Below are 13,507 nucleotides of genomic sequence, written 5' to 3' on the forward strand. Positions count from 1 at the left end.
ATGAGACAATCAGATTGGACTGCCATAATCAGAGTAGCATGCTCAGGAAGCACTACTGGGTGTGCCGCCATGTCTCCTTATTTATCCCTCCCATCAGTTATAATTTATCATGACATCACTGCAGATTACAGTGAGGGAGATTTCTTCTATCACTTGGCCCCTTATTTCAAAGCACAGGTGGATTCATGAACACAAATATCCTTCCTTAAACTAAATAAATGCCTGTCTATACTTCTGGAACAGATTTTAACACAAGCTTTTATTTTATTCCTGCTCTCCTTACATCAAACACATTTTGAGATTATCAGACTTTACCAAATTTTCCATCATAAACTAAAAATATCTCCATATAATTTCCTCCCTCTGGTAAGTCAAGTTCATTTTGTGTAAGACATTTCTTCCCTTGTAAAACTAGACTGTAAATTTTTCAAAAAAGAATTTTCTTTTAAATTGACTCTTCGTTCCTATAACTAGTAAGCACCATGCTATTTTGGGACCCCAAAGAAAGCAACTGTAAATCAAGTTCTATAGAACTTCTTTGGTTTTTATTTAAACTAACCATTTATTCAATTCCACAAAGAAATCAGTGTTATATTTTTCTTAACATTCAACTTAAAACATTAGACATAATAAGCTGAATGAGGGAAAATCATTATCAAATGCTAAAAATGTAAACATGAAAAAAGTAAACATGAAAACAAATCTCTTTTTAAAAATTCATTTAATTACAAGAAAATTAGCCAGAAAATTGCACAGTTCCAAACAAATCCTCTGTATAAACACAAGGGCTCATTTACCATCATCTTTTTATATTTATCTCTGAAATAACATTCCATCTATTGAACTCAGCTTCTACTGGCAAAATTAGAACACATGGGTATTTTTTACTGTTTAATATTCCATAAGCAGAATTGGCTTTTGTCCTGAAGTTATGATGGTGTCTGTCATTCTGCTTCAGAGAAACTCTAAAATTGTTCCCTTATGAGTTTCAATTAGCCACTCTCAAAATCCAATGGAAAAAGAAAAACAAAAAAAAACAAAAAAAAAAACTGTAGTTTCACTAAAAGATTCCTGTCCTCAACTTCATTTTACCAGCCTAAGTACACATTCAGAGAAAAGCTTCTTAAGTCCTGTAGTTTCAAATTCCTTTTGTAACTCATCCAACGATGAATACTCTTTGACTTCAAATGCCAGAAACCTGCATTATACAAGAGAAACTCATGAATATGCCTAAATTTGTCAGAGTATAATTATCGATTCAGTTGCTTTTCCATCTGCAATAGTACTAAATTATACCTTTTGTGTTCTGTCTGTACTTTTGTTTCAAACAGTACACTAATCATTTTCTCTTTGCATTTCTTTCCACTTGAGTCCACATCCACTTTGCAAGTTTTCTGAAGAATCAGGTACTCCTAAATGATAAAACAGTATGTTAAATATATATCTTACTCTGAATCTCAAAGTCTTACTTTTAAAGGAGAAATAATCTGCTGGCCTGTTTGCATGCTGACAGAGTACTCGCTTTCTGAATCAAGCAGTAAGAGAGTTACAGTGTTTTTATGTACTTGGAAGCGTAACATTCTGGTGAATGCTGGAGTAAAGAAGGTTCTGATCCAACTACACAGGCTTAAATCTAGACTAGTCAGCCTACTAGAGCTGATTCTGGGGTTAGTTACCTAAACCCTCTGTGCCTCTGTAACCTACTCCATAAAATGCTTGCTCTTAACAGCTACCTTATAGGGACGCTGTGATGGTTAAATGAGCTAATATGTGCAAAGCACTTAGAGGAGTGCCTGGCACAACAGCACTTAATACAGCCAGCTGCTACCATTATGACAGTACTCTTACTACTTCAAGGTCAGAGTGAAGTTAATAGACACACAGTACCAAACTTTCCAAATTGATGGAATCCATAAATATGTACCTGTAATTCTCAATCCTGATAAACAATCTTAAAAATTTTTAACAGAGATATTTACATTACATGGCATTTTAGGGAAAGTTAATAAAAAAGAAAGAACTATTTTTAAAAGTTCTCTGCATTAGCACAGGTCTAGCCATATGATTAAATATATATTCATTAATCGATGGATCCAATCAGAGTAAAAAATATCTGCAAAACAGCTGCACTTAGCTTAATATGCCTGAGCTGGCTTAAAGAAACATCTGAGCCCTTTGGGGAAATATGAGTAAAGAAATTATGAGCATTCATTTAGTTAGCCAGTATTTTACCCAGAAGAGTCCAGCTTTATAGATATGCTAGGAGTGAGTGAGTGATAGTTGCCCAGTCATGTCTGAGTCTTTGCAACCCCATGGACTGTAGCCTGCCAGGATCCTCTGTCCAAGGAATTCTCCAGTCAAGAATACTGGAATGGGTTGCCATTTCCTTCTCCAAGATATACTATACATCACCTTAGGTTCCTTGGTCAGACCCCAACCCAAAGTCTGTATTAAATCTGAAAATGTGTTGTCCCTATACACTATAACCTAGCACTCCTCTGGTTAACTGATGTTATCAATTATCAAGTTTTGTGTTAAGATCTCATCATGAAAAAGCTATGTAATCCTACAAATTTGTAGTAACCCTACAAACCTTTAAGACAATAAGTTATGAAAGATAAACCTGTTTTAAAAAATTCCACTGTAATTATTCTTGACCCAACCCACTTGAAAGCATAAAACCTATTAAGTGATTTGTAGCTCTTTTAAGATTTAACATATAATAAGCAGTTTTCCTTGTCTGGTCCCACATAAAGCAGGTTAGAAGTGTATTGAATGAGAACTTGAAAAATCTGAAGAAGATGATGATTTTGAAAGCAGCTGCTGAGACAAGTCAGGTGGAAAGCAAAAGTTAGGGAGGCGATGACAACCTGACAGCCCTAATGACTCTACTTCCACTCACATTAAATCCTGGTTAAGAGGGACCAGCTCCTCTTTCCAGGTACTACAGATACCAAATTCAAGCTTCAGAATGTATCTTTAACTGTCAAATTAAAATTTGCAGGCTTACCCACAAATACATACATTGCTGTGTACTTAACCAAGGAAAGAAATATAAATAGGCACAAAATTAGTGCAGATTTATAAAGTTTAGGCTCAAAGCTAATTCCAGAAACAAACATTTGTGTACCATAGAGATTTCTTTTTTAATAACCTATCACTTTCATTAAGTGGCATGATTTTTAAAACATAATCTTCTACTTATTCTTCAAGCTTTACAAGTCTGTAGTTGTAATTAGAAGTTATAGACAGTCTTTAAAAAAGAAAATAAAGATCTATTAACGTGGTAAGAGTGCACGCAGAAACATTTTAATGATTCATCTGTCCCATTCTTATAAAACGTTTTAGCAGAAAATAGCCAAATTCACATTCAACATCAAACTTTTTGGCACCTTGATGTCATTTCTGTCTCCCTGCAGTAAAATCAGTATGATTTTACCCATGAACATCAGTCTTCCTGTCAGCCTTAAATCAGAAGCCCACTTCTCCACAGTTTTGACATATTTAGCCTTCGCTCTCATGTGATCTAAATGCAAAAGAGTCATCCACAACCCATCATCCACAGTCATGCTTGCTGCAGAAGAGCACTTTTCACTGCCACCTCCTGCTTCTGGGCACTTGAGGATGTGCCTGAGGTTTTCTTGAATCCAGAGAACCAGCTCATGAACCATAGGTTCCAACAAAAGGGTCTCTGCTTGCTCCAGTAACTTCTCCTTCACGATTTCACACTGGGCCCTGGTCAAGTGCTTGGAGTTCACCACAATACCAGGTAGACAGGACGGGTAACTGAGCGGTAAGTGGAATACCAACTGCAAGGGTATATCCGTATCCGTAAATCCTTCGGCTTTCGTGAGAATTCTGAACACAGCCCCATCTGTCTCTGGAAAGCATCCAAAAATAATGATTAGTTGTACCTAATTCAATTTGAATGGAACACTAACAAGAGAAAATTTTGGTTTCAGATGTCAATTTATTTTTCAGGTGAAAACTAAGTTATTTTATGAAGAGACACATCACACTAAGAAAGCCATGATTTACAGGTGTTTTCTTTCAGCCATACATATATATATACACACACACACACACATATATATACACATACACACACATATATATACATACATACATTCACAGAATCATGGTCAACCAGCACCCAGGATTTCACTGGCATTTACAATTGCTATTATCCTCTTTTTATTAAGGTCACCAGAAAGGTTTCTCCTTATATGATTTTTTTTTCTACCCAGACTTAGTTGCTAATTCTGGAAATTCCTAATAAACTCATACGAACCTTCAAAGAAATAGTATCGTGTATTTATAAAATCAGGAATTAGCTTAAAAGCTATACATTAAATCCAATGAAAATCATGTTGCAGTGAGTCCGAGCAGAAGCAAACACTGGGTCCCATGTGGTGGTTGTAAGGGTGCAGAGAACACCACGACTATGCATACACAGCAACTGCCTGGACCCACTCTTTCTCACTTCAAATGCATTATTATCAGCGTAACACGAAGGCAGCGAGAGGAACTAAAATGGGGCAGCCATCAGTTCAGCCGTTTTCTGGCTCCGTGAGGAGGGGGAAGTACACACGGGATACAAGATGAAACGTTCTGCTCTCTCTCAGATTTGCTCCACTTCACCCCTCTGATGTGTTCCACACCACTTCACCCCACTTTTCACAAGTTGATAAAACGTCAGGCTGATTCATTCTGCAGGGGGCAGAAGCACACAGATCAGAGGAGAAGAGTAGAACAGACTGGGTGCCGAGGAGGCTCTTTGAAGTTAACTTGCCTTCGTCTACCCTACTTCTATCTCCACAGCCCTTGTTTCATTCTCCTTCACAAGACAGGCAGTCAGATCATTCTCATTTTCATACCTGGATTGCTGCTCAACAGCTTTGACAATGGAAACCTGAATGTATCCCCATTTTAAAGAACTGAACAGAACATTAAAATGGCTCTCTAGCCATCTGATTCCATGTATTCAGAAGCCATGGTTATAGACATTGATTTATACGGGACCAAACACATCCGTTATACAAGGTTTTTCTTTAGTAGAATCTTTAGTATCAGAGGCAAAGCACTGCTGTTTTAGGACACTACCCCAAAACTCAGGCAGTAACCATTATAAAGATCATATTAAAATGATATAACTTAAATTTGTATTACATAAGAAAAACGTGACTGCATAAAGAAAAATTTTCCAAACAACTTAGTGCATTCCCCTAAAAATCCATCACCGGATTCTCAAAATCTTTCTTTATTCTATCCTGTTACTTCTCCTTTTTTTAAAAAAAATATTTTACTATTAAAGTAGGCTCCCTGGATGTCAGTAAGATCATTACATTTCACTTGATAAAATGGGTATTATAAACAGACCAACAGACAACGTGTAACCACTAGACTAAATAAACCTTCCACTAATCATCTAGAGGATCCACTTTCCCTCTCAAGGGGGAGACATAATTTTTAAAGCTCTTCATTCATCATTTAACAAATAGTCACAGGAAACATAAGTGACTAGGGTTCGATCCCTGGGTTGGGAAGATCCTTTGGAGGAGTAAATGGCAACTGACTCAAATATTCTTTTTTTTTTAAATTCATCTATTGAAAATACTTTTTTAATTGAAGGATAATTGCTTTACAGAATTGTGCTGATTTCTGACAGACATCAACACACATCAGCCTTAAGTATACATATGTCCCCTCCCTCTGGAACCTCCCTCCCACCTTCCTCCCCATCCCACCACTCTAGGTTGTTACAGAGCCCTGGACTGAGCTCTCTGAGACATACAGCGAATTCCCATTGGCTATCTATCTTACATATGGTAACGTAAGTTTCCATGTTACTCTCTCCATACATCCTACCCTCTCCTTCCTCCCCACGCCCCCTGCCCATCCCCATGTCCATAAGTCTATTCTCTATGTCAATTATTCTTGCCTGAAGAATCCCATAGACAGAGGAGCCTGACAGGCTACAATCCATGGGGTTACAAAAGAGTTGGACACAACTTAGCAACTAAACAACAAGTCAGCAAATAGAAAATTAATGAGAGAAAATCCTGACTTTAGCTTTGGAAATTGTGAAATTATTAGTTATGTTTAAAAGGAAAACTACTTTAATTCTATCAAGAATTGGAAAGGACAAAAGGCAATGCCAAAGAATGCTCTAACTACCACACAATTGCACTCATCTCACACGCTAGTAAAGTAATGCTCAAAATTCTCCAAGCCAGGCTTCAGCAATTCGTGAACCGTGAACTTCCAGATGTTCAAGCTGGTTTTAGAAAAGGCAGAGGAACCAGAGATCAAATTGCCAACATCCGCTGAATCATTGGAAAAGCAAGAGAGTTCCAGAAAAACACCTATTTCTGCTTTATTGACTATGCCAAAGCCTTTGACTTGTGGATCACAATAAACTGTGGAAAATTCTTCAAGAGATGGGAATCCCAGAGCACCTGACCTGCCTCTTGAGAAACCTTTATACAGGTCAGGAAGCAACAGTTAGAACTGGATATGGAACAACAGACTAGTACCAAATAGGAAAAGGAGTACGTCAAGGCTGTATATTGTCACCCTGCTTATTTAACTTATATGCAGAGTACATCATGCTGGGCTGGAAGAAGCACAAGCTGGAATCAAGATTGCCAGGAGAAATATCAATAACCTCAGATATGCAGATGACATCATCCTTACGGCAGAAAGTGAAGAGGAACTCAAAAGCCTCTTGATGAAGGTGAAAGAGGAGAGTGAAAAAGTTGGCTTAAAGCTCAACATTCAGAAAATGAAGATCATGGCATCTGGTCCCATCACTTCATGGGAAATAGATGGGGAAACAGTGGAAATAGTGTCAGACTTTATTTTTTGGGGCTCCAAAATCACTGCAGATGGTGACTGCAGCCAAGAAATTTAAAGACACTTACTCCTTGGAAGAAAAGTTATGACCAACCTGGATAGCATATTAAAAAGCAGAAACATTACTTTGCCGACAAAGGTCCGTCTAGTCGAGGCTATGGTTTTTCCTGTGGTCATGTATGGATGTGAGAGTTGGACTGTGAAGAAAGCTGAGCGCCGAAGAATTGATGCTTTTGAAGTGTGGTGTTGGAGAAGACTCTTGAGAGTCCCTTGGACTGCAAGGAGATCCAACCAGTCCATTCTGAAGGAGATCAGCCCTGGGATTTCTTTGGAAGGAATGATGCTAAAGCTGAAACTCCAGTACTTTGGCCACCTCATGCGAAGAGTTGACTCATTGGACAAGACTCTGATGCTGGGAGGGATTGGGGGCAGGAGGAGAAGGGGACGACAGAGGATGAGATGGCTGGATGGCATCACTGACTCGATGGACGTGAGTCTGAGTGAACTCTGGGAGTTGGTGATGGACAGGGAGGCCTGGTGTGCTGCAATTCATGGGGTCGCAAAGAGTTGGACACGACTGAGCGACTGAACTGAACAAACTTCCTACTTGGTTTTCTCTGTGACTCCTTCCACAAACACACACACACACACACACACACACACACACACACACACACAGGAGTTGCAAACTGAACTTACACAAAATGATGCTATCTCTGTAAGAAAATGAAAATCCCAATAACATACCCCAAATACTGCTGATATTTAATGCAGCAGTAAAATTGTACATTCTTTTAAAAACTCATTTTCTCCCTAAAACTCTAGAAGCATGTATATTACCCTTCCTTTCTCATCTGCCCTGGTTTGTACATGCAATTAAACTGGCTCTTTTTGCCTCAGAAATTTTCATGTAATCACATATACTGTCAGTCTGATTTGGGTTATTTTTCCATAAAAAAGAAAACAAGGTTGTTCCTATCTACTTTACATTTATTTAACAGGTTAGAAACAGAGTGACTAACAGAAAAATAATGGTGTTCCATATCTTACTGCTTATCTCTGGCCTTCCCTGGCACCAAGACACTCTAGTTATTAAGTTCAATTCACAAATCATTCTCAATAAACATCTATGCCACAGAAAACTTATGCCTGCCCTAGGAATCTACAATTTTCATAAGTTCCAAGAATATTTTCACCTAAAGATCCTAGCAAAAGATTTAAGAAGCAAGAGCCTCTGGTTAAAGTTCACATACCTATTCCCTAGTTTGGATTTTTTTTAAATAAGTCTTTATGCCTTAAAATAAGTGTATCAATTTCATAACCAAAATAGGGGTTTCAAACCTTATTCTTCCTTACAAGTAAATGAAAGAAATTATGCTCCTAACTACACTCCAAACAAGAGAAATTCAAACTAGAGAAACTGAAATAAACCCCAAATTCCATACTATTATTTTTAAGAATTCACCCTACACACACACAACAGAAATTCAATAAATGCTGTACAATAACAGAAGACAGTGGAAAATGTAAACAAATTTAAGAGGGTGAATTCTTCAAGATTCATTTAAAGCCTATTAAGAAATCCTTGCATCATGATTGCATCATTGCAATCACTGCATCATTGAATCATGGCATCACCGACGGGAAGGACACGAGCTTGAGCAAGCTCCAGGAGTTGGTGATGGACAGGGAAGCCTGGAGTGCTGCAGTGCAAAGAGTCGGACACGACTGAGCAACTGAAGTGAACTGAAGAAATCATTCATATACCACATACAACTGGCTTTCCCTATACTTGCTTTTTTTTTTTTTTTTTTTGCAGTATTTACATGTCCTCAGGGTAAGACTTTGTTCAGAAAACCACCAAAAAGTCCCCAACAGCCTCTCTTACTTCATTGTACAGGACTTTTTCCCTCTTGCTCCCGGATGCCTCCCCACAAGTATACATCCACCAGTGCTGCAGCTGGATTGTTATATATATTAAAAGGTAGTTACAAAAAAAAAAAAAAACTAAGAATAAGAGAAGCTCGAAGTGGCAATCACTCCTTTAGAAGTGGAGTTCAAGGCTGAATTGGTTTTAGAGTACCAACAATCAGCAGGGAACAGGGCTGAGCAGATTTAGAGGGGTCAGTGGGTGACAGTAATGATTCCTTTTGCAGGAAGGTCCAATGCAATCTGAACATTAGTGTTAGCAGAATACAAAAATTTACTCTGAAGCTACCATGCAAACATATTATATGATATTGAGTCTTCCACCCTCCCATTTTACAACATGCTTATCTATAAGATGATTTCCAGAAACACAATTCAATGTATAATGAGCACTGACTATGGTGATATACTCTCTGTGACCTCCGATTACCTCATCAAGAAAATGAAGATCTATAACATCACCAGTCTCACCTACTTCACAGGTACCCAGATGGCCAGGCATACACATTACCCTTCATAACTATTCTGAACATAAGTTGGACCACACCTGATTCTTTGCTCTGGGTGGTCGTCTTGCTCTCTTTTTCTGGACAACTGTAATCCTTGCTCTCTAAGAACTGTTTTCCTGTTGCAGCAACTCATCTCTATTAAGGAACATGATGCACTGCAAGAGTCCGTATACTCTAGCCTGCTGCTGCTGCTGCTAAGTCGCGTCAGTCGTGTCTGACTCTGTGCGACCCCCAGACTGCAGCCCACCAAGGTCCCCCGTCCCCGGGATTCTCCAGGCAAGAACACTGGAGTGGGTTGCCATTTCCTTCTCCAATGCATCAAAGTGAAAAGTGAAAGTGAAAGCCGCTCAGTCGTGTCCAACTCTTAGCGACCTCATGGACCACAGCCTACCAGGTTCCTCCATCCATGGGATTTTCCAGGCAAGAGTACTGGAGTGGGGTGCCATTGCCTTCTCCGATACTCTAGCCTAGTGATTACTAAATCAGCCTGAGCATCTGTTATCTTCTCTGTAAAATAAACAGCACCCCTCATCAGGACTAATGACAAGCCTGGTAGATTTTTAACAATGTTTCCTCCTTTAGATGTGTCTGTGCTGTGTGCTTAGTCACTCAATCGTGTCCAACTCTTTGTGACCCCATGGAGCCTGCCAGGCTCCTCTGTCCATGGGGATTCTCCAGGCAAGAATACTGGAATAGGTTGCCATGCCCTCCTCCAGGGGATCTTCTCAACCCAGGGATCGAACCCAGGTCTCCCACATTGCAGGCAGATTTTTTCTTTACCAACTGAGCCACCAATAAAGCCTAGATTTGTCTAGTTACCATGAAAAAAAATGTTAGTGTTCTAACTTAGTTAAATTTCATGACACATCTTTTAAATGTCTTTCAGGATTCTCTGTCACTGTTTTCCCAGTATCTGAGAATAATTCCTTGCCAATTTCATTTGCTTAATCACAGTTTAAGATTACCTATCTTTCTTTTGAATAACGTTGTTCAAATTGCCCATTCTTCTTCTACCATTTGTTCTCTCAGATATACAAGAGATTATGTATATATGCATAAATACTTCTTGAAAAATAAGCACACACAAAAAAATCTTGAAACAAAAAAACAGAATACCTCTCATCAAATAAGATGCATTTAAAGTATCAGGTATACTGCAGGCGACCCCACTAAACCTGGCACTTTGACTGCACTCCACAGGGAGCAGCAGAATGCCCCTGACCTGGTCTACCCACGGCATGCCCTAGTGGACAGGTGTCAGAGCTTTCAGAATTTACACCCATGAGAAAGCTACAGCTGATGCCTCTTACAATGAACTTACTACAACCATCACAAAGAGGCCACAGTGTATGTAAGTCCTGTGAAATTCTCAGCACAAATTAGTCCAGCCAGAAGAATGCAACTATTCAGACTCTTCTCTCTTATGGCCTTAATAGATGACCCCTGGGTTGGCATCCTGAGCCTTCCTGGGCTACCTCCTACCAGAAGGGCAATCCTACCAATGTTAACCTGATTTCAGGAGCAACAAAGAGAAGCTTATTTGAGGGGAAGGCCAGGAAGGAATTGATGGTATTCAGAATGTTCTGGTGTTAAGCTTATATCCTCCAATCCGAGCTGACAGTGACCACGAGAGTGGTAGCCAGCAGCCCATTGGATGTTTACTGTGGTCTATTAAAGAAGTTCTTACTTACCCTTAATTCCCAGTTGTGAACATCAAACATTCCTATCTCAACCACTGAATTGTTTTATTCTCCAATGAACCTTTCAGCAACAAAATGTCCTAAGTTGTTACACTGAATTCTTTTATAATTCAATTACTTACTGATGCCAGAACACTGAATTAAATTAATTAGGAGGCATGGCTTGAAGTCATGCTCAATTTAACAGCAGATAAAGGGTCCACAGTGTTCTTTGTATCAAAAAATTGCTCCCTTTCTTCCTGTGCTTACTTTTTTTGCTTTTCTCTGAACCATCAGCAGGGTCATATGCTCAACCATGTGCTGAGGACACAGACCACTATCAATCCATCCTCTTTCAGGTGTAATGGTAAATCACAGGTTCATTTTCCCAGGATACTCCCAATTGAGCCATAATAAAGGAATTAAAGAAAACTAATGATATCCTCAAATAGCCTGCCTCAAGTAGAAGTAATGAAGTAATTATCAATAAAGAGAATAGTAAAGACAACAAGATGATAAAGAATAACAAATTCTATCCAATCAGAAGATAGGTGACAACAAAAAAAAAAAACTAAAAATGAGTAAATCTTCTCATAAGGATTTTAAACGTTGTTTCAGAAAGCTGCAAGACAGACTAGGCATTGAAAAGAAAGCAGCTTCACCACATAAATTGGTTCACGGTGCCCAGAACACAACAGTGCTAAATGAACGTGTACAGACTGGTGATCAAGAGAAAAAAATAAAAAGAAGGCAATCCTCCAAAGGTGAATAACACATCACATGGACACGAGGAATAGATCCTAACCCTTGATAGCTTTCTCCCAACACCTAGACATTTTAGACTACCTTCTTAAAGGTCAATCAATTTATGGTCAGAAAGACAATTTTAATAGCAGCTGTAACATGACAGAAATTGAAATCCCATGCCAAAAAATTTACATAATGTATTTGAAAGCTAAGAGAAAATTGAAAATCATCTGCATCACTGCACTTTTTCATAACCTGAAGTTTTGTTTTTTAGTTAAGAGAACCTACAGACAGGTACAGAGAGTACGTTTTCGCTATCATGAAAATAAAGCCAGAAGAACCGTTCTAAACTGTAAGCTCCGGGGACAGGGTCTTTGAAACCTTGAGTTTTCAGGGACTCAAATGTGAGCGGAACAATTAATGTGCTCCAAGAGCCTGTAATTGACAACCACCTTTAAGCGAACTAGAAAAAGCTGAAGAAAAACAATCCAACTGAGAGAGCTCTGAGTGAGCGCTGGTTGAATTCAAAAATTCATTCAACAATAATTTACTATGAACACCTACCACGTGCCTGGCACTGACCTAGGTGCCTGCAGCTTTGTGATTACAAAACAGACAGGGTCCTGCCTTCTTGCCACGTGAGACAACCAAATACCCATTTAAACTTCAGTGGGTGCCCTGATGGGGGAGTTGGCTTTAAACTAGGGGTGTCAGGAGAGACCTCTTTTTAAGATGAGATCTGAAGAATACGTTCAGGACACTCAGGGCAAGTGTGGGGGACGCTGTCCAGGAGGGCGCAGCTGGTAGCCCTCAGCGAGTTGAGGAGTGTTCAGGCCAATTAGGGGGTGTAACGGGGGCGGGGGGAGTATGTTTGAGGGGGATGTGTAGGTGAGTGGCGGGGGGGGGGGACGGGAGAATGGGGGGAATCAAGGAATGGGGCGGGGGGCGAATGGAGGTGGGAACGGGAGAGTGGAGGACGCGAGTGTAGTGGGTGAGACGGACCAGTGGATGAAGGGGCGCAGGAAGCAGGGACCGGCCGACGGGCTGCAGGAGCCTGAGCGTTGTGTTCTCGGTTGACTGCAGAGCGGCGGGAAGGGGCCCTACACTAGTCATGTTTTAAGGGTCGCCGCACTCTCCCGCCTGCTCCCACACACGCCCAGTCCCGGCGCCTGTCATTCCATCACTCAACTACCCCGGCCCCTAAGTGTGGGCTCGGGGAGGTGAGCCCAGCCGGGGTGGTGGGGAGTCCGGCTCCCTCTGGCGCGGAAGTAGTCACCTGAGAGACTCAGCACTTCCCACTCGTCAGGCCCGCAGAAAATCGCTGCCAGGGCCGAGAGCTCCTGCCGCACCGGCTCCGCCATGGCCGCGCCGCCTCGCACGCTCAGCACCGCCCCTTCCGCCGCCGCTGCCGCCCCGGCCGTCCCAGAACAGTGCGGCCAGGCTGCCACCGGGGGGCGCTCCGCGTCTCCGCTGCGCTCCGCGGGCTGGATGCCACTAGACGCCCCGCCCACAAGCTCCGGCTCTGTGACTGCAGCGTGAAGACTCTCGCCGTTTGGGGGACTTTTCTCCGAGGGTGAAGGCCCTGTGGTCCAAGGCAGGGTGTCTGCCAGAGGCCACCGTGCAGCTCACCCGCTGCTTTTCTAACAGAAGGAAGCCGCCTAGCAAAGCCGGAAATTCTCTAACTTTAGTCTGGGCTTTGTACACTAGCCATTCCCTCCCAGACTTGTCCTTGAAGGGAACTTAGAGGTTAGGGGGGGGAAAAAAAGCGGGGAAGTGACCAGAAGAGGT

At 40.9% G+C, this 13,507-nt stretch overlaps 1 protein-coding gene across 2 annotated transcripts; it reads right to left on the reverse strand.

Moving 5' to 3' along the window:
* Positions 1 to 523: 523 nt before the first annotated feature.
* RWDD3 (RWD domain containing 3) lies at positions 524 to 13,131 on the reverse strand. Of its 2 annotated transcripts, none has more exons than XM_019957017.2 (4): positions 12,996 to 13,131; positions 3,393 to 3,880; positions 1,297 to 1,412; positions 524 to 1,198 (listed from the first exon to the last, which is right to left on the reverse strand). In XM_019957017.2, exons 1-4 carry the CDS (start codon positions 13,078 to 13,080, stop codon positions 1,084 to 1,086), a joined length of 804 nt encoding a protein of 267 aa, XP_019812576.2. In that variant the 5' UTR covers positions 13,081 to 13,131; the 3' UTR covers positions 524 to 1,083. The 2 variants fall into 2 exon arrangements, with proteins under 2 accessions (XP_019812576.2, XP_070642160.1); XM_070786059.1 differs by having other exon boundaries at positions 3,393 to 3,874; positions 12,996 to 13,110.
* Positions 13,132 to 13,507: the final 376 nt, after the last annotated feature.

This window comes from Bos indicus, chromosome 3, assembly GCF_029378745.1.
Source record: "Bos indicus isolate NIAB-ARS_2022 breed Sahiwal x Tharparkar chromosome 3, NIAB-ARS_B.indTharparkar_mat_pri_1.0, whole genome shotgun sequence".
In the NCBI taxonomy this organism is placed as follows: domain Eukaryota; kingdom Metazoa; phylum Chordata; class Mammalia; order Artiodactyla; family Bovidae; genus Bos; species Bos indicus.